The 21,934-nt window shown below is 44.1% G+C and overlaps 1 protein-coding gene across 15 annotated transcripts in view; it reads left to right on the forward strand.

Moving 5' to 3' along the window:
• The window catches only part of LOC306651254 (adipocyte plasma membrane-associated protein-like), a 191,115-nt gene that overhangs the window by 29,358 nt on the left and 139,823 nt on the right, over positions 1–21,934 (forward strand). For 7 of the 15 annotated variants that reach the window (XR_013761112.1, XR_013761113.1, XM_079123796.1 and 4 more), the window contains exons 6-7: positions 9,196–9,281; positions 14,750–14,830. Coding sequence is in view for 10 of the 15 variants with exons in the window: in XM_079123796.1 (XP_078979922.1) it covers positions 9,196–9,281; positions 14,750–14,830 (167 nt within the window). In the remaining 5 variants the exon portion in view is untranslated. Of the gene's footprint in view, positions 1–6,439; positions 6,620–9,195; positions 9,282–10,025; positions 10,057–14,749; positions 14,831–15,915; positions 16,408–17,857; positions 18,292–21,934 lie in introns of those variants that run through there. The other 8 variants (XR_013761114.1, XR_013761115.1, XR_013761116.1 and 5 more) reach the window with 6 other exon arrangements.

Genomic DNA, 21,934 nt, shown 5'->3' on the forward strand with positions numbered 1-21,934 from the left:
TTGACTTTGTTCTCTAGAAGGAAGGAGCCACGTTCTCAACAGACCTTTGGCAGGAGAGTCTCCTGGGGGCTGGTGTGAGTGGAATCTACCCCTGGGGACTTTGGCAGGAAAACAGGATCCAGACTGCCCCTTTAGCGGAGGTTCATCCTCAAGCACATATGTCTCCTTTAGGCATCTCTGTACCTAGGAAACCAGGAGCTGAGCTGGGTTTTGTGATTGACTATTTAATCACTTCCCATCTTAGGCTCAAAGTCAGCAAAGGAGGGGAAGAAACAGCATGTGTCCCACTGGTTCTGAACCCTGGTAATGCTTCCATTTACAAGCCAGCCCAGAGATCATATTCTCTAATTCTAAATTTGAAATGGTGCTGCTTCTTAACACCTGTTGACCTTAGAGGCTCTGTGCCTCAGTGCCCCTCCTCCCCCAGATTGTGGTGAGGATTTGGGAAATTCTCCATGTAAGTGGGCTTTGTCCATATAAATGGACTTTCTCCATTAATTGGAGATTAAGTAGATACACTACATTCTCTATGTAAATGAAGCTTGTTCTACAGCAGGGCTTTTAGGGCCTTAGGTTCAGGGAGATCCCTGTGCCCTGAGAAATGAAGTGTGCAGGTAGGAATGACATGTCTGGATCTTGAACTTACTGTGAGACATGTGCTTAGGCAATGTCACCCAGGCTGGTGGGACATGCAGACTCTGAATCAGAGCCTTCACGTGATCCCAGAGGGAGCTCTATCCCACTGGGGTCCTTGCTGGGTTATACTAGATTTCAGGCAGGGAGATCTGGGTTTGTGGGACCCGGACAAACCATGTAATCTCTCAGGGCCTCTCAGGTTCCTGGTTGCGATTTGTTGTGAGGAATGTTACAATAAAAGTATTTAGCATCATGCCTGGAGCGTGATTGTGGTGACTGTCACTCACAGGTGGCCTCATCATTCTCAGGCCTGCTGGGTGAGCAGAGGCGCAGGGAGGCTCTCACTAAGTCACAAAGTACCATAGCAGGAAGGGACTGTTGCTACAATGCTGTTACAGGGTTGTGACAGGGAGCACTCTATATAAGCTGTTATACATGTAAATGTAAATGTAAATGTAAATGTAACTGTCTCTCTGTATATGCGTGTATTTCCAGGAGTTTGTCTTTGAGGGTGAATGTGTATATTTTCTGAATGTGTATAAAAAGTGTGTATGTGTTTATATGTGTATGTGTATAAATCTGTGTTTCTGTATGTTTGTTGTGATGGTTAATTTTATACTTGACTGGGCCACAGGGTGCCCACTTATGTGATTAAACATTATTTTTGGGTGTGTCTGTGAGGGTGTTTCTGCATGAGATCAACATTTGAATCAGTGGACTGATTGAAGCAGATGGCCTTTCCCACTGTGGGTGGGCCTCATCCAATCTACTGAAGGCCCGAATAGAATCAGAGCCTGAGTAAGAAAGAATTCTCTCTCTGTCTTTGAGTGGTGACATTGGTCTGGATTTATACTATTGGCTATCTTGATCTTCTGAGCTTCCATAATTCTGTGAACCAATCTCTTACAATACATGTGCATATGTATCTTATATATGTATATCTATCTCTGTCTCTCTGGAAAAACCTGAATAATACATATTTTGGTACTGGAGTGGGGTTCTAGAGAAATAGAATTTTAAGGATTAAATTTCTAAATTCATTCTGGGATTTCTGGAATTGACTTTCTAATATGATTAGATTTAATGACTACTCATTTCTCTATGTTAGTCCTTCCTTGTCTATGGTTTTGTTTTCTGCAGTTTCAGTTATTCGTAGTCAGCTATGGTCTGAAAATGAACAATTCATAAAGTTCTCAATTATGTGTTGTTCTGAGTAGTGTGACAAAATCTCATACTGTCCCTGCCTTGGTCCTGTGTATCTAGGCTATATTTACTACTCACCTGTTTGTTACTTAGTTGTTTGAGTTATCAGACTGACTGTCACAAAAGCACAGTGCTTGTTTTCAAGTAGCAATTATTTTACTTAGGTGCCTAAATGCCAAAGCAGTAATGTTAGAAATTTGGGTCTTCTAAAGAGAAGCCATAAAGTGCTTCCTTTAAGTTAAAAAATGAAAGTGCTTGCCTTAATAAGGAAAGAAAAAAATTGTATTTTGAGGTTGCGAAGATCTATGGGAAGAATGAATGGTCTGTGATACTGTGAAGATAGAAAAAGAAATTTTTGCTAGTTTTGATGTTGCACTCAAACTGCAAAAGTTATGGTCACAGGTGTGATAAGTGCCTAGTCATCCACCTCACTTCAGCTCATCACGTAGGCATTATATCAGCTCACATCATTAAACAAGGGTCAAGGGAGTATGATACAATAAAATTTGGGAGAGAGGAGGGAGAAAGAGGACACATTGTTATAATTGTTTTATTATTAGTTATTGCTCTTAACCACTTATTATGCCTGACTTATAAATTAAGTTTTATCAGAGATATGAAAGCATAGGAAAAACAGTACATATTGACTTCAGAACTATCCTCTTCCTTCCTGGGGAGGAAGTTTTGAAACATATTCCTCATGGATTTGGAGAGGGCTGTAAAGAAATTTCAATGAAGTGTGCCGAGTTATTATATTATTATCTACGACTACGTAACAAAGAACCACATATGAGTTTAAACAATGCATATCTTCATCTCCTAGTTTCTGGGAACAGGCATCTGGGCCTGGCTTAGCTGAATCCTCTGCTCAGGATTCACCAGGTTGAAATGCTAGTCCTGGCCGGGTCTGCAGACCCTTCTGTGAAGGAAGAAGGACCCATTTCCAAACTTAAGTGCCAGTTGGTGGCTGTTAGTTCCTTGAAGGTGAGGTAGAAGAACTGAGGGTCTCAGTTCCTTTCTGGCTGCTGGGTACAGGCCACTTTTCATATCTTAGCCTTGTGGGACTTTCCAATGTCCACACTTGCTTCCTTAAAGCCAGCATGAGAGAGTTCTAGAAAAACGGGTTACATCTTATGGATTGTTATTGTAGAATTGACCTCCCATTATCTGCACCAGGTCACACCCTGTCTCCAGAGGAGGGAGTGGCCTGGGCAGGGTGGTGGAGGCCTGGGAGAGTTTGTTGCCAGCCTTCCCAAAGTTCAGTACAAACACTGAACCCCACTGAAGAGGCCACTCAAAATGGCCAACCGGGTGGCAACAAGCATCCCTAAATGCAATTTCTCAGTAAGGAGATGAGGCTACTTAGAGACATGGCTGATTCCGGATCAGGACAGGAGATGTACAAAATCAGCTAGAGGTTGATCAGCTGGGGTTGTGGCTCAGTGGTAAAGTGTTTGCTTGGCATGTGTGAGACCCTGGGTTGGATTCTCAGCACCACATAAAATAAATAAAATAAAGGGTCTCAAAAATTAAAACAAAAACAAAACAAACAAACAAACAAAACCATCAGCTAGGGATCTCGCCTTTTCCCTGAGAGCCAGGCAAGAACATCAGGCCAAGGGTTCCCTGTGGAAGAGCTTGAGGGCCAAGCAGAAGAGGCTCCCACTGCCTGAGGGGATAATTTAGCACCAGTGAAAATAACAACATCAGTGAGTTTATAAATGCTAGTAACAATGATCATAATGATAATCATTTTGAATTCCTGCATCCTTTCAGGGCTGTGGGCCAGGGACCCTTCCTCCCAGACACTGGTCCCTCTCCAAAAGTCCAGCTGCAGTCAGTGTCCTTCTCAGCTCCAGAAAACACCAGAAAGGAGGAGTCAGGTCAGATCCTTCCCTGCAGCACCTACTCACCCTCTCACTCTGCAAAGAATGGGGTTTCCTGGTGTTAGTTGTGGAGTGCAGGTGGGTCCTTTGAATTCTCCAAACTCCAGTTTTCTTGTCTTTTACAAAAGAAAGGAAAAGAAAGAGAGAAGGAAGGGAGGGAAGGAAGGTGGAAGGGAGCAATGAATGATTGTTCACTTCTTAGGCTTCTGTTAGGCTTGAATAGGTGATGGGGGAAAGAGCTCATAGGGTGTTCAATGACGGTGAGTGATTTTGTTGTCATCCTTGTAAATTGGGAGTTGTGTCCCAAACTATTGGATATTAGGTGTGTGCAACTAAATGCTAACTTGTCCACATATGTATGAGGACTGTGGAGGCAAGGAGAACCAAGCGATTTTTTTTTTTTGGTGCGGGACTTCTCAGAGCCTTTAGAGGGCAGGTATAGTGTGCAGATGTCCATGTTTATTTACAATGACAAAATGCAGTTGCCTCTGCTCAGAGCATCTCTGACTGCGGGTTGCAGTTCGGTTATGAAGGCCTGTTTAGTCAGCGTTTTGGTTGCTGTGACCAAAAGACGGGCCAAGAGCAATGTAAAAGAGAAAGTTTATTTTGGCTCACAGTTTCAGAGGTTCAGTCAATGGTCAGCCGACTCCATAGTTCTGGGCCTGAGGTGAGGCTGAACATCATGGCGGAAGGGCATGGCAGAGGAAAGCTGCTCAGGACATGACAGCCAGGAAGTAGAGAGACCTGTGCTCACCAGGGACAAAATATGAGCACCAACGGCACACCCTCAGTGACCCACCTTCTCCAGCCACAGCACACCTGCCTATAGCTACCACCCAGTTAATCAACAGCAGATTAACTGATTGATTATGTTAAAGTTCTCACAATCTAATCATTTCACCTCTGAACCTTGCATTGTCTCACACATGAACTTTTTTTTACATGTGTACATACACATACATATTTTTAGTTGAAGATGGACACAATACCTTGATTTTATTTATTTATATGTGGTACTGAGGATCAAACCTAGTGCCTCACACATGCTAAGTGAGCACTCTCCACTGAACCACAACCCCAGCCCTTACACATGACCTTTTGAGAGACATCATATATCTAAACCATAACTGGAGCTTTATGTGGGTCAGATGGGGAACCACAGACACAGGGGAGGAAGGAAGGCTGAGAGGCTGAGAACCCTGTGGGGGGCCATAGATATTCCCTGAAGCTCCTGCTCTGCTTTTTTTCTTTAACTGGAAATTGAACCCAGGGGCACTTTACCCCTGAGCTACATCCCTAGACCTTTTTATTTTGAGCAGAGTCTTGCTAAGTTGCTGAGGCTGACCTTGAATATGTTCCTCCTGATCTTGAGAAGTAGTGAGGAGACAGCTTGATCTGATGAGGTGCCCTTGGACTGGGGTGCCAGAGAACTCCTGCCACGTTGGGCTCCATGTTGAACCCTGATTGAGGGTAGTGGAGGCTGAGGAGGCTGAGGAATCCTGGTCTGGTGGGATGAGCAGGGGCTTGGTTGTCAGCAACGTCAGTTTGAGCCGCAGTTCAGCTGTTTCAGTGACTTCTGAAGAGCAGCTCTTTGTGGTTTGTGGGCATAATGACGGCATGTATTGGAACTGGGCCTGTTGTTGTCCCATGCGAGGACAAATGGGGATGAAACACCATCTCATGGAGTCCTCGTGAAGGTCTGCTGGGAGCTTAGAACTGTCCCCCACAAATTGTTAAAAAAGCAGTAGCTACTATTAATTTTGGTTCATAATTTTTGATGAAAAACCACAGTTCCTGAAAGACATGGCCATGGTTTGCCTGTAGCAGTGAGGCCAACAGTGGGGATGGGCGTGGGCTGGGGGCGGGACCTGAGTCTGTGTTCTAGGACATCAGCCAACCCTGCACAGCCCCTGGTGCTGCCTGTGGAGGCTGAAAAGTTCCTGGTGGCCTGGGGCTGGTGAGGGTGGGCAGGTGGAGATCATCAGAACAATTGACTGCCTCCTATTGGCACCCTAGCAAATTGATTCAATCAATTCTCATCATTGAACTTTAATGTGGGTTTAAGCATCTGTTTTACTGATAAGAATGTTATGGGCGCAACTTCTAAGAACAGACCGATCACCACTGAGAAGTCCAAATTTGAGAGTCTTTATTAAGCCAGCTGGCTGACTGTCTCCCACAATGCCCCCAAAAATGGTTATTGGGAGAACAATCCTGACCACAGGGTCATAGGGGTTCTTATACCAAATTACATTACATTAAATAAATGTAATACATTAATCATAAGTGTTTGTTGCTATGATTAGAAATTACACATTAACATCATGAGATCATCGACAGAGGGGGAAGTGGGTCAAAATGACCCTTACCTGGGTACAAACTAAAGAATGGTTATTAACATTTACACAATCACTGTTCACATGGCACATTGTTTAGGAGCAATAGGAATCAAAAGAGAGCAATTTTTCTTTACATAGGAATTATCATTCTGTATTGTTAAACATGTCACACTAAGTAACTGATGATGGGCACAGAGACGGGGTGTTCCCATGGGAGAAGCTTATTTCCTACATAACATGGAGTCTCAGAGCAAAATGGAGTCTGTTTAGTTATTTCCCTTAGAGTCTGGCCTAAAACATTCTCATGGAGTCAGATCTGTTAGCCCATCACAAGAAAGCTTGGATTCAGGAGGTGGTTCTCATTTATGTTCACAGGAGGACTGGGCCATCCAGCCTGCCGTCCCCAGAAGAGGGGATTGCTTGTTAATACATCTGCCCAGCAAGATGGGAAACATCCTGGCCCTTCTGCATCTGAGGGGACAGAGTGTCCTGAGGGAAGGTCTGGTGGATCCCTCCCAGGATCTGCAGCCTGGCATGTGACTTCTCTCCAAGCCTCTGTTATTACCACATAGGCAGGGATGGGTGCAGGATCAGAAGACCAGGTTGGGTAGGTTTTGAGCTTGGATCTTTACCAGAGGCAATCTTCTGTCCTAGTACCCTGTGAGTCTTATTAGCACATGGCTCTCACCATGCCTGGCAGAGGACTATGGGTGGGGACAGTGAAGCTCAGGAAGTCTCGATGCAGCTGCTGGGGATCCTTCTGGGAGGGAGGGTGAAGTCCACTGAGGGGTGATCTTTGTTCTCCCCCAGGTTATGGGCTCTAGTCAGAAGGGAGAGGACAGGTCCTATTGAAACTGCTCTGTGGGCTGAGTGAGGGTGCACAGGACACTTCTGGAGAACCCTGACACCAGTGACAGTTCAGGGGACAGTCCTGTCCTGGTACCCAGCCTGCATTTGTACCACATGGGCCTTGGCTTGACTGGAATCATCTCGTGCTCATGATGGTTCGCTAATTTCTGTTCCCAATGGCCCAGCTACACAGGGAGAAGTATACAGATCCTTGGGCAGACCTGTCTCTTCCATAACTGAACTTCCACTGCTATAGCTGCCACCCTAGTACCCAGGTCATGGCAGGTGAATGTGGCTTCATTAAATATAAACAGTGGGGGAGTGATGGCATATTATCCCAGTGACTTGGGAGGATGAGACAGGAAGATCGCATGTTTGAGGCAAGTCTGGGCATTTTAGTGAGACCCTGTCTCCATATCAAAATAAAAGGGGATTGGGGATGTAACTCAGTGGTAGAGTCTCCCTGGGTTTAACCTCTAGTATCTCAAAACAAAACAAATCTATCTCAATGAATTAAAGTTCTTTTTTTCTGGTGCATTATAATTATACACAATGAGTGGGACTCATTGTTACATATTTGTTCATACATACAATATCTCCATATAAATTGGTCATTTTAATTCCCCAGTACCTCCCCTTTATCTCTCCTTTTCCTTCCCCTAAAGTCCTTTTTCCACTCTGCTGGTTTCCTTTCTATTTTCACATACTCTCAGCAAATTTCAGGTATGCAATGGACACATTATGTGTTACCTAGATCTCTGGAACTGGCTATTGCTTCATTTAATCTCTAAAATATCATCTTACAGACAGAAAACTGAGGCACACAGAAGTGAGAAGTGGCCTGAGCAGGGTTCAGGCCCAGGCAGTGTGGCCTCCATTCACCTCCAGGATCTGGTACTGACCACTTGGGCCCTCTGTTGGGCCCTGGGCCCTGGGGACAGTGTGTGAGCCACCATGAGTGCTCAACTTGCAGCTGCAACTTGTAAAGCTGGGTGTCTGCTGACATCTCAAGTGTGCTAGGACAAATGCCGAGGGGCAGCAGTGACCCTGAGGCTGTGCAGAGCGAAGTAGCCTTGAAGGAATCTCAATGGGTGCATGAGAAAGAAGTATTTTTTTTCTGTGTGCAAACAATGTATGAAAGAAATGTGAAACCCCAAGAGAGGGTCACCAAGTGGGGCCTTGGAGGTATGGCAGAGTGGCTTCCACTTCCTTTCTGTTCTGTTTATGCTTTTCTTTTAAAAGTAAACAGTGGTTATGGTTATTGACTAGTAGGGCCATGAGACCTTTTTTTTTTTTTTTTTTTTTTTTTTTTTTGGTGAGGTCAGGCCCATAGGGGTGGCCAGGGCTATCTTTCTTGGTATTTCTTTCTTTTTTTCTCTTGGTATTTCTATGTGAGGAATACATTTTTTTCAGAGCAATTGGGCATGTAAGAACAACTATGTCCACAAGGTGGCACTGTGATCTAAGAAATGAGCAGTTTTGCTTGGTTATTTGAATTTCACAACTTGTGTTATTTTGAGGTGTCTCACTGTATTGCCCAAGCTGGTCTTAAATTTCTGGACTCAGGCGATCTTCCTGCCTCAGTCTCCCAAATAGTTGGGATAGAGATGACAGCTACCAGGCCTGTCTGTATTTCCTAATTTTCTGCCCAGGGGCCTTGGGCTTGTCTCCTCTGCTATGTGCTGTGTGTACTACTCCTTTCCTCTGCACCTGGACCTGCTCCAGTCCCCAGGCCTTCTCTGGGTTCTCGTCAGCAATCTTGGCCCTCTCTGGGCCAAATGCAATTCTGTGCATGAAAATGTTGTTAAATCCAGAACTCTGGTAATTCAGTCTTCAGCCTGCAGGGAAATCATCAAGGCGGATGGGTCCTTCTTGCTCACCCCAATTGGGGCTCTGTTGTGGAGCATATTTGCTATTTGGGATATTGTGGGACACCCACTTAGCTGCCCTGCAGTGCTCAGAGTTGTGAACCAGCAGCTGTTTTGCATTTCATTATCACTGCACATTCTTTAGGCCAGGGACACAGTATGCACCTGTGGGGATGTCTGTCCCCATGCAGTTTGGCATGTCAGTTGGAAAGATTTGAGCATGGGCCTGGAATCACAGAGGCTTGTTCTGTGTGGTGCCTCCACATTTCCTGTCCTTGAAACCCCTTGGACATTCTCACACCATGGTGGCTGGGTCCTCAGAACAAGTGTCCCAGGAAGCAGCAAGTAGAAGCCCATCATCTTTTATAACTTAGTCATGAAAGTCATATAGGTTCATTTCTGTCACAATCACAGACCTACCCAGATTCAAGAGATGGAGAAATTAAGCAGAATCTATTTTGCAATGGGACAGTGTCACTGTCACATCATAAACAAAGCAGGTAGGTTGAGACATATTGTTATGGCATTTTGGGAAGTAATCAACCTTAAGTGGGTTCAGAAAGAGTTGAGGTCTAGACCTCCCTTGAAAGTATCCTGCATCCCCGACTTTACGCATCCAGTACAGCTGCCACCTGTTTCCCTTGAGGCTGGATAAGGCCAGGGCAGGCAGTGGGCACAGGTCCTGTATCCTCAGGTTGGGGGCTCGCTCAGGCCCACTCATGGAGTGAGTCTGCTTCAGGAGCGGGCAAATGACAGAAGGTAACTCAGAGGAGGGTGAGGAACTTAGGCTCTATAACTTTCTCTCTCCTGCTCCCCTCCTTCCCTTCCCTCCTTCTCCCATGAATATGAATGAAGTTGAGTCCCCAAAATGTTCGTAGCCTTCTTGATACCAGAGGGCAGTCCAGCCCAGGAAAAAACTTCAAGGGAAAAGAATTATAGAGACTTAGCCATGAGAAACTCCTGGATCATAACTCACTCTGAGGCTCACTTTCTGTTAAATTTTCCAGGGGTGAGTCCCCCCAAATTTTCTTACTGTATGTAAAAAATATTTTTATTAGTGCATTATAGTTATACAGAATAAAGGACTCATTTTGACATAATCAAGCATGCATGGAATGGAAATTGTTCCATTATAGTTCCCATTGCTTCCTTTTCCCTTTCTTCCTCCCTCCCCCTGTTCCCCTTCCTCACCCCTGCTGGTCTTTCTTCTATTATTTATTGTTTCACTTGCCTTGCTGTTTCAGACCCAGCTTAGAGTGAGTTTTCCAGTTTTGTTTTACTTTCAGCGTGAAGAGCCCAACAGACGCAGAGGTCAGTCTCAGGTGTATGACTTTTGAGGAAGGGAGTAGAAGTTAGAAATGGTTTGTACCAGGAGAATGGAGATGCTTTTGAGGGTGGCAGAAGCCTGGATGCCAGACTGAGGCTGATGAAAGGTGCCCAGGCAGGCATGGTCTGTTTTCAGAGGGCTGCAGTGGGGTTGGTTCTTGGAGGCTGGAAGAAACCTGCTTTACCTGCTCCCAGCATTGTGTCAATGTGTTCCTCTAAGGTACTAGAAGCTCAGTGCCTCTTGGAGTTTCCCTGGGCTGAAGTGATCTATCTTAAGGTCATGCCCTTGCTGGGGACTGTCTGAGCCCCCCTGGTTCATGACAGGACGTCTCTGGCTCATTGCAGCCCAAATTCCCTCTCCTAGGGTCCTGCTTGCAGAACATTATCATGCTTGATCCCCAGGAACTTATCTGCAATTAGTGGGATGCATGGTCACCACAAAGGTATATTTAGGTGGTTTTTTTGTTTTGTTTTGTTTTTTTCCTTGTGGTGCTGGGGATTAAACCCAGGGCCTTGTGCATGTGAGGCAAGCACTCTACCAACTGAGCTATATCCCCAACCCTTAAATAGGCTTTTGATGATTAGGTAGGAGTTTTTATTTTTGGATAAAAAGAGACAGGTGAAGGTAGAGGCAACAATGTGAGCAAGGGTGTGGCATGCATGTGTCATGGTGCTCCTTCTAAGGGTAATTGTGGTACTCCAGGTGGCTGAAGCTGGAACTGGCCTATCAGGACCCATCATGTAATTCTGGATCTTTGAATTAATTCTGGAACTGCTTGACTGTAGAAAGGTTCACTTGAGGGTGGAACAAATGATAGTTTTGGGAGGAAACAGTTCTGCAGTCATCAGCACGGCCACATGTTCAGTGGTTACTCAGGCCTCATCCTACAGATGAGTTCACATTACCTATGACCTGGCAAGGAGACTAGGACTGAGGGTAGATTAGACAGTGTGTACCACCTTCCCTGCAGAGATCCCACATGAGCCTCAGCTCTTGGATTGGGATTTCCCATCCAGGGACATGGGAGGTAATATCTCCTCCAGGGATTTGGAATTGGAACTCTGGGAAGTTGCTGGAAGAAACTGATCCCAGAAGACAAGGAGGAGAAGGTCCAGGGCAGAGAGCTCTGCATGCTAGAGTCTGGTGCCACCTCAGAACGGGGATTCAGGACTGATAGGTGCCAAGAGAGAAATTTCATACTCCTCTTCCTCTTCACATCTTTCTGAACTTTTTCTACTTTTAAGGATACAGGTTGTTACATTTAAGGCCCTCTGGACAATCCAGGTTAACCTACCCATCTCATGGTGCTTAATTGCATCCACGAAGTCTATTTTGCCCGATGAGTTGACATTTTCACAGGCTCCAGGTTTAGGACAAGGACATCTCTGTGGGCCACTGGGCCTGCCCCACCTGCTTCTGAGCCTGTCTCTGCCCTTGATGGAGGACTGCTGAGGCCTCTCAGCAACATTTCCAGGCCACTTAACTTCATCTTCATTCTCCAGAAGGAGCTAACACCAAGTCTTCAGAACAGACCCGGAGATGTATATCTGAGTGCATATGGCATATTGGGGTGCAGGGATTCTAGTGAGAGAAGTAATACACCAAAGGACTGTGCATGACAATGAACTCAGACCCACAGCCTGCAGCCATCAGCTACAGGCCAGATACTGTCGCTGCAGTCACCAGTTCAATGGTCAGGCTTGATAGATAGCCACCGCTTTCCTTTACTTTTGTTCAATTTAAAATTAACCAGAAGAGAAAGTCACCTTGCCTGTGACCTTTCTTATAGGATGCCCACTTGTGGTAGTCCCCGTCAGTTTTCCCAGGTCAGACACCTCTAATCAGGGCACTCCTGGAGCCCTCTTTCCCAGCCTGAAGTTTTCCTGAAAACTTGGCATTGTGCATCTCTGCCAAAAGCCCTTGACGGTGGCTGACTCTGGCCACAGAGCACTCAGAATTGATCTGTTCTCATTTAGGTATTTTTTGCTTATTTCCACACTGGAAAGAAATGGGGAAGTGAGATGAAGCAGGACTGGCAGTCTGAACAGGGCAGACTATGAGCAGGTTATGGCAGTGGGCAGCTGGGGTTCAGTCAACGTAGAACCTCGGAGCTGGCCCACTGGGATGAGGAAGGAACTGGACCAAGGATGGAGGGCGGCAGCTCTGACCCACCTTCAGGCAAGAGACAGCACTTACAGAGTCCCCTCCTACAGCCCCGTGATTAGGCACTGGGATGTGGGTAAGGGCCAAAGAACACCTGCCTCAGGGCATGGACATCTTTCCTAGTGGAGATTCTTGGTTCTCATAGTAGTTGTGCATCAGAGCAGTGGGGCAAATTTGGCAAAAATACAGATTCTTAGTTCCTTCATGACCCTCCCATTCTGTAGGTCTGAGTGTGGAGCCTGGAAATGAGCATTTGAAAAATCTTTCCAGGGGACTGGCTAACCATGTATGCACTGCCACCTGACACATCTATCTTGTGCCTCTTATCTGCCTTCCCTCCATAGTCTCCTCTTTGTTTTTCATAGAATGATTGCTGATTTAAATTTATGAAGATGGCATTTCTGCCTCAATCCCCCTTCTGCTCATTTATTACCAGCCACTTATTATCACCATGTTAATTATGTGCCCAGGTGTGTCTTCCCACAGGCGGCTGTAACTCTTAGTTATCATTTACTTGGCTTGATGCTGACATGGAACTGTGGATAAATATATTTTACTGCTTTTCTTTATGTTGTTAGCTTCTGTAGCTTTTGAATAAAATTTCCAGATTGCAATTTTAGGCACAGTTGGTCTTTGTTGAGCAAATTCCCTCTCTGCATAGATGAATTTAGGATGGATTTCCTTCTTCCCTTTGTCTCATCATGACCAGTCTTCTGTAGTTTTGATTTGATTTGCTCTGGGTATTCACCCAGCCTCAGGGCTGGCTCGGGTCGGTGGAGTATCCATGATGGTCTGATATCTGAGTACCCCCAGTCCAGGATTAGAAGGAATTCTCATCTGACTTAGTTCTTCATTTGATTTCCTCCCATAATGTTTTATTATAAACATTTTCAAGCTTTTTCAGAAAAGTTGGAAAATAGTTCAGTAAACACATGCCTACTCTACTACATCCTACAATTAACTTCTACATTTGCTTGAGCACATATCCATCCATGATTCTGTTTTATTGATCCATGACTCTCCCCAACAACTGCTTGACTTCTGTTCAAACTTCTTCAGAAATGGGGAACTTGCTACCTTCTTCAGCTTCCCATTCTACCTGCTCTGGTTGTTTCTGGGCTACTCTGGGGGTCCAATGAGGGGCTTTTCTCCAAGTTGTGATTTCAAAAGGAAGTGAGACTGTTGTTCCTATTGTGCATCAGAACCTTCTGGAGGTCTTGTCACTGCCCAATGGCAGGGCCTCACATCTGGCAGGCATCTGAGAATATACCTTTCTGACTTGCGAAGTTGATGTTGCCTATCTAGGACCCCACTTTGAGAATCACTCGTTCTAAGCTTACAGTTTCTTGGGGGTGCAATTATCCTTAAAATAACTGGAAGACTTCAAGTGGTAGCCAGAGTCTTGGGCCTCTTCGGAAAAAGTCTGGATACGTGCTCCCGACCACGGTGTTTACCTATGAGGGAGGCCATACCAGCAACTCTTCAGGTGGCCTCTGATGCCTGGTTGCTGTCCTCTGGGCAGGCACTTTGTGGGGGTGATTGCCTATTTTTAGAAATACTGAGGTGCTACAAGAAATCCAACATGAGCTTGGAAGTAGGTTGGCAAGGCAAAATTCTGCAGAAAGTTGTACCCCCAAAGGGAATCCAGTGAGCAAGTACACGTGGGCGGGTAATCTGCCAGTTTTTGTCCCTAACAAAGCAATGTCCTTGCTCCTAATAGGAAGAGTTTTGGGGTGCAAATCTATGCAGTTAGCTAGTTTAAAATTGGGGAGGGCACAGGAAAGGGTTATCTATAGTTGCGATTAGATACCCGTTAGGGAATTTAAAAATGACTCCACTCTGACCACATGGTTTCCTAACTTAAGATGACTCCATTATACATGTGAAATTTAAGTTACAGCAAACCTGCCTGTGTTGCACAATAGGGTTAACTCTGATAGAAAAGAAAACATAAATCTTACTTGTGCCCTGTGTATTTCCCTCTCAGGTGGCATCTCCTTGGAGTCTGGCTCGGGTCACTCAGCCACTCTGTGACTTTCCCTTTTACCTCCTGGTCATCAAGAGATGGGATTCTGGCCAAGTCCCCAGAGAGAAGCGTTATCATTAGAATTGGTTGTATGGTTGCATCTAGTAACCTTTTTCTGTCCAATTTATTTCATCCCTGCCCCTGCCCAAAGCTAAAACGTTTTGTAAAAAAAAATGAGTGAACATTCTTGCCTTTTTTTGCAGTTGGAGGAACACTGAATTTCACACTCTACTTTTTGCAAATTAAGTCATTATAGAAAGAGTAAACCTCTATTAGTTGTGGGTGGCTTGTTAGTACCTAACTAGTTGTCTAGGCTGGGGGCAAGTGTGAATTTCATTAATTTCTCTGTGCTTTGGGGTTTGGCTTGAACTCAGTGGTCTTTCTCCAATGAACTCTTGTAAAAGCTTTAATTAACTCTTGCCAGTGTCAATTTGTTTTGTTATTTTCTACAGCCTGCAGACTTCCCCTGGTGACCAATTTACTTGGATGTTTCCAGGCTGTCAAAAGAAGGCTGGCAGTGTGTGCTGCGTCAGGTAGATGTGGTTGCTTTATGGACTCTGGTTCAAGGCAATTCCTCTCCATCAGAAGAGATGTGTGCTGCTTTTCCAGGGGGAGAACCCCAAAGTTTCCATCAGAACTTGCTGCATCAGAAATGAAGGGACTGAGCTTGGAGATATGACACTGGCTGTGGCTTCGAGGGCACAGACGTGGGGTCTGCAGACCCCAGATCACTGCTTGGAAGCTGTGGGGACTGAGCAGAGATAGTCCCCCAGAGAGGGAGGCCAGGGCAAATTCATGGGCTGCTGACTCCCATTGGTGGGCCAGGGTCTGTGACTGCCTGAACTCATGGGCTTGGAATAAGAAAAGAGTTTTTCTAGTACGCCTCCAGCCATCACAGGGACTGAACACTGTCACCCAATAACCCTCCCACAAGTCACCGTTTCTCTCTCCATTGGATGACAGAAGCCATCAGCTTCAAACAGGGAGGATCAGGGGCTGGTAGGTAAACACCCCCCTTCCTTCTGCAGGACCCTCCGAGGGCTACCCTCCATGGTATCAGAGCCTCCCTCTGCATGGAGTCAGTGGCCCAACAGGGTCATCTCTCCTCCAAAGACCTTTCCCCTCGTCTGCTTTGGGGACAAAGAAAGGCAAAGGTTTGGGGTGGAATAGGGGTAAGACATGGAGGAACCTAAGACTCTGGAAAAAATGAGAAAGAAATTCATTAAATCCAAACTTGCACAGTACTCAAAATCCAGGTCACAATTCTAGCACCCTGGGGCCAGGAAGCACCTCACAGGTAGTCACTGCACAGAGGAATGGAATGGAGGCTCCAGGAGGCTGAAGGGTCCAGGGTGCACTTCAGCTCACCCTGGCTTCCCTTTGGCTTTACATCCAAATGAAGCCAAATGTGACTTTTGAGGCTAGCTTGTTTCCAGTGAGATAAAATTTAGATACAGTGAAATCTACACTGTGAAGTAAAAGATTCCAGGAGTATATTGGTTCACTCATTAAGGCCAAGGATAGAGCTCTAATTCCTTCTTCTTTTTTTTTTTTTTTTGGTTTCTTTTTGCTCACCTCTGCCCAACCTAATTCCTTCTTTTGTATTGCTGCAAAATAGTCTACAGAATGACAGTAGCATAATTTACTTAACCATTTCTCTTTTTTAAAAGATTTATCCTTATTTATTTTGCTGGGTATTCAGGTTCTTCCCAGTTTCTTTCTGCTTCAAGCAATGCTGAAAGCTAGCCTCTCTGTGAGCCATACCCACAGATCTTTAAATTTTGTAACTTGATTCCCTGTGGGATAAATTCCCAGTGTGAATGGGTCAGTGTGCACATTTTGAAACTCAATGGCTCTTGAGATTTCTTGCCCCAAGGAATTCATGGTTCCAGTCCACCATAGACTGCTGAAAGCATCTGCCTCGTGTGTTTACTGGTTTTGGTGTCTGTCCTTCCTTAGCTTATTTTTCAGCCTGATGGTGGTAAAAGTCTTAAGTATCTTTTCCTGTTAACTCATCTTAAAAACAAATTTGTAAAATTATCTATGTGTGTGTTTTTTTTTTTCTTCCTGGAAATATTCTTTTCCTTCAATAAAACCCAGCCTGGCTTTATTCATCACGAAATTCTTTCTTCCTCTTCACCTGGTCGTTTCTTAAATGATGTGTTTCAAGCATTTGTCAAGCAATTTCCTGGGAGATCCTGGGTTCCTATTTTTTTTTTTTTAATATTTTAAGTGGATTCTGACTTTACACATTTCACATCTTCGGGCCCTATTTGGAGGTGTTGTGAGCTATGTTTGCAAATTCCCTGGGAAGTCAGAGCATCAGGTGGATTTGTAGACAAGATTTCCACCACAGCTTGCTGTATGGGAATCTTTTCATTTTGCAGCTGTGTCCAGTGTTCTGAACACAGTTTATTTTTACAGAACAGAGCTGTTATGTTTTGGATATGAGGTGTCCCCCCAAAGTTCCTGTGTTAATGCTTGCTGCTGAAATGATTGGATGGTGAAAGCTGTAAGTTAATTAGTCCGTCCCAGTTTGAATGGACTGACTGAGTGGTAAGTATGTGAGTGGGTATGGCTGGAGGAGGTGGGTCATTGTGCCTTGGAAGCTTCATTTTCCTCATGGCCCCTTCTTTCTTAGCTCTCTTAGCTTCCTGGATGCCACAAGGGGAGAAACTTCTCTCTGCCACACCCTTTCCCCATAATGTTCTGCCTTACTTTGGGTCCAGAGCAATGCAGTCGGCCATCTTTGGACTGAGACCTCTGAACCTATGAACTCTAAATTAACTCTCCCTCCTCTAAGTTGTCTTGTCAGATACTTTGGTTGCAAAGCTGAATAAAACATGAGCCCAGCTGGGATCAAGTGCATCCTGAACCTGAACCTCCCTCTGCAATGATTCTAGCTGGTTTCCTTTTCTTCTTTTTGAAATGTTTTATTTTACTTTTGTTTGATGCATGATAGTTGTCTACATTTTTGGAATACAGGGTGATGAGTCAAACTTTTCTTATTTCTTTGTGGAGATGTAACAGGGGTTCACTTCATGCTTTAAATATAAAACTTGCTGCTTAACCACTGGTGACTTATTAAAATGCATTCTTCCCCTCCCTGGGCCCCCTCCCTGACTGCAGGGGAAGGAAGCTGTCCTAAGCTGAGTTACCTGTCCTTTCACTCACTGCCCCTAAGAAATATAGAAACTCCAGACCTGGAAATTAGAATAGCTTTCTCTAAGATATTACTTGAACATTAAGAAAAGGAAATTAGCATATTAAAGAGACATCTACTTGCCCATGTTTACTACAGCATAATCCACAGTAGCCAAGAAAAGGAAAATATCTAACTGTCCATCAACTGATGAATAGGTTTAAAAAAATGAATGGAGATTCCTAAAAGAAATGAAAAATAGAACTTCCACATGACCCCATTATTCCACTACTACATATACATCTGAAGGGAATTAGGTGAGCTGATTTTGGAGTGTGTCTTCTCATTGATGGGTTGGCAGGGAAGCCAGTGTTCCTGTCCTCTCACCTAAGCATCATTATATCTTGTCCATTAACAGTAGAGATTGTCCTTGCCCCATGAAGGAAGAGCTGTCCCCTCGAATGATCCTAAGCAGGATATTCATGGCAGGGTCCATGCCTCCTTGTCTAGAGGAAGAGAAACAAATAGAGTGTGAGCTGAATTGCAGATCATGGTTTGGGACAGAAGTCCAGGTCCTTCTGAGCACCTTTCTGGAGTCATCAACTGTGATGAGCTTTCTGAAGAGCCCAAAGTTGGAAAACTGCAGGGAGACTCAAGCCATACAAATGCGTTTTATGGAGTGGAAATCTCTTGGGCACAGTGGCACATACCTCAGGAGGTTTGTAAGTTCAAGGCTAGTCTGGGCAACTTAGTGAGACCCTATCTCAAAATAGAAAATAAAAAGGACTGAGGATGTGAATCATATCCCCTGAGTTCGATTCCCAGTAAACCCCCTGCCCCCAGGAGAGTAGAAGCCTGCATAAAAAGGGTTTGGGCCCTTTATCATGGCCAGGCCTGTAGGCATTAACACGAAGAAGCTGAGGGGAAGTTCACGTGTCTCAGCAGCATTTCTCCTCAGTTCCCTGGCTTGTGCTTGTGTCCTTCTCTCCTGTCCCTGTCCTGAGCCCTGGAGGAGTGATTCCTTTGGACTCCAGCCTCCTAGCTCCTCTGAGTCTTGTGTAATCTGTGTGGGGACACATGGCGGATGGGTTCCTGGGGAGGTGTTGGGGTCCTCTGGGGAAAAAGGCCAATTTGTCTTTGCCCTTCAGAGGGGAGAGCCTCTTCCAAGAAAATCTCACACAAAGAGGTGGTGTCTGCCTGCAACTGCTTGTGGATGGACCCAGACGTGATCCACAATGTATGGCTAGCCCAGCAGCCAGGACAGCCATTGGAGACTCCCAGAAGTAAAGGAAAGAAGCAGAACTGACCTTCCCCAGTTTCCTTAGGTCTAGCCCCATCAGAGAAGGAGGAGATCTGTGAACAAAAAAAGATGTCCATTTATGTATGATCTATCAAAATGTATAAATGCATTCTACTGTCATGTACAACTAATTAGAACAAATAAAAAATTTAAAAAAAGACATTTTAAAATGAGCAGATCTGAGTTTTAACAAGGACATAGGAAGAACAGGAAATGTGAGCCATCCTATCCAGTGACCCTGCTCCCAGTGGGAAAGAGGGCTCCCAGCAGAGTGCACTTGATAGCAATGAGGAAAAACAGGAGCTTCATGTAGAAATATGGACAGATTGAGGCTTTCTGTCTAGTGAGCTTTCTGTTGATGTGACAAACACCTGAGGTAAGTTAAATTATTAGAAGGAAAGGTGTATTTTGGCTCACAGTTAGAGGTTCCAGTCCATGGTCATTTGGCCCTGTTGTTTTGGGCGTCATGGTGGGAGCTCGTGGCAGAGGAGGTCTGATTACTTCATGGTGACCAGGAATGAGAGGGAGAGAACAGAGAGAGAAAGAATAAAAGAGAAGAGAAGAGAAGAGAAGAGAAGAGAAGAGAAGAGAAGAGAAGAGAAGAGGAGAGGAGAGGAGAGGAGTAGAGGAGGGGAGGGGAGGGGAAGGGAGAGGAGAAGGACAAAGGGACCGGGTTTGATATTCCCATCAAGGGCATGCCCCTGAGGATTCAACTTCCTCCACGTAAACCCCATCTCTTAAGGTTCCATGGGACTTTTGGGGGACATTCCAGATCAGATCCAAACTATTAACGCTTCCCAATCATACTTTAACTGGAGCTTCTTCCTCAGATGTGAGTCCCAGTCCAGCACTGGACAGACAGTGAATACCAGACACAAGACAGGCTGCAGTGGATTTCTATCTATTTCTATTCATCTATCTGACTTGGTCTGCCCATCCATCCATCCACCCATCCAACAAACAAAAAGAAAGCACACATAATCTCACTACCCATAGATAATCTTTCTTAATATTTTTGTAGGTTTCTTTTACTAACGTATGCACATGTTTATTTATCTATGTCTATTTTAAGAATTTGACTCATGTTGTACATGCAGTTCTCTTTAATTTAACATTATATTGTTAGCATTTGCCCATGTCACTATGTTTTCTTTAAAAATGTAGATTTGGTATGAACTTATTTTTTTATATTAGCAAACATTACAAGACTCTAATATTCTTGAATGTTTTTCTCTTTTATACTTCTAAAGAGATCAAAATAAATTAAACATTTTGTACATAATTACATGGTCAGAAAGTTGACTTACTTTATCTTTTTAATTAAATACAAAAATATTTGAAGTTTAACATACACACAAGAATGCACACACCATAAGTATGCACCTTAAATACATGTATACTTTTTTTTACACAAAATCACTACCTCCTAAATATATTTGCTGTCTCATGTTCACTGCCACATCATTCACAATAGTTAAGATATTGAAACAACCTACGTGTCTACCAGTGAACAAATGGATAAAGAAAATGTGGTATGTATACAGACACACACAAACACATACACAATCACACAATGTGACGCTATTTGTCCTTAAAAAAGGATGAGATAATGCCATTTGCCACAAAATGAGTGGACCTGAAGGACTTTATGCTAGGTGGAATAAACCACACACAAAAGATATATATTGAAAATGTGGAACCTTAAAAAAAGTGAAACATATAAAACAGGGTAGGGAGATGAAGGGCAGTGGATACAAAGTACCAAATATATAGTGTGAGTCAAAAATCTAATTACAACATGAGGACTATAGTTAACATAGTGTATTATATTCAGGATTTTTGCTAACTGAATAGATTATAGTTGCTATTGCTATGCTTGGGAAAATGGGGAATGTTTTAGTTTTTTTTGTTATTGTGACCAAAAGACCTGAAAAGAACAACATAGAGGAGGAAAAGTTTCTTTGAGACTTATAGTTTCAGAGGTCTCAGTCCATGGTCAGTCAAGTCCATACCTCTGAGCCTGAGATGAAGCAGGACATCATGGCAGAAGAGCATGGTAGAGGAAAGCAGCCCAGGACATGGCAATCAGGAAGCAGAGAGAGAGAGAGAGTGCTACTCATCAGGAACAGAATATAGACCCAAAGCCATGCCCCAATGGCCCACCTTCTCCAGTCACTTCCATCTGCCTACAGATATTGCCCAGTTAATCCACAACAGTGGATTAATACCCTGATTAGGTTAGAGCTCTCATAACCCAATCATTTCACCACTAAACTTTCTTGCATTGTCTTTCACATGAGTTTTATGGGGATACCTCATATCTAAACCATAATGTTGTACCTCTGGCTCCAAAAAACTCATGCCCATGCCCAACTTACAATGAAAAATACATTTAGTCCATTTTCAAGAGTCCCCATAGTCTTAAGAGTTATAGCATTACCCAAAGGTTCAAGTACAAAGTCTTCTCTGAGACTCAACACAAACTGTCAGTGTGAGCCCCATAAAAATCAGAACCAAGTTACATACATCCAGTATATAATGGCAAAGAATAAATATTTCCATTCCACAAGGGAGAAATAGACAGAAGGGATGGAACCAAAGCAAGACTGATATCCAGCTGGGGCAAAAGGCATTGTAATATTTTCTCTAAAGGTCTTATGTAACTCTGTCTTTATAGCCTTGCTGGTTGCCAACCCACACGACATCCCTATTGGTGCTCAATTCAATTTCTGTTACTCTCTTTGGCAGACGTCCCATACTACTGGCATCTCTTTTTTTTTTTTTTTTTTTTTTTTGAGGGAAAAAAATCACTGTTTTTAGGTGAAACTGATAAGTTTCTGGGGTTGCTGGCTAACACAACATGGCCTAGACTACCTTGATCAATATGCTATGCTTTTAAATGTTTTTTTTTTTTTAATTTTTTTTATTTTATTGTAAACAAATGGGATACATGTTGCCTCTCTGTTTGTACATGGTGCAAAGGCATACCATTTGTGTAATCATAAATCCACATACAATAATGTTGTTTTATTCATTCTGTTATTTTTTCCCCTTCCCCCCACCCCTCCCACCCCTCTTTACCCTCTATACAGTACTTTCTTCCTCCATACTTGCCCCCCTCCCTAACCCTAACTCTAACCCTAACACTAACCCTTCCCTCCCCCCCATTATGTGTCATCCTCCACTTATTAGCGA

Source organism: Sciurus vulgaris (genome assembly GCF_902686455.1).
Source record: "Sciurus vulgaris genome assembly, chromosome: 2".
Lineage (NCBI taxonomy): Eukaryota > Metazoa > Chordata > Mammalia > Rodentia > Sciuridae > Sciurus > Sciurus vulgaris.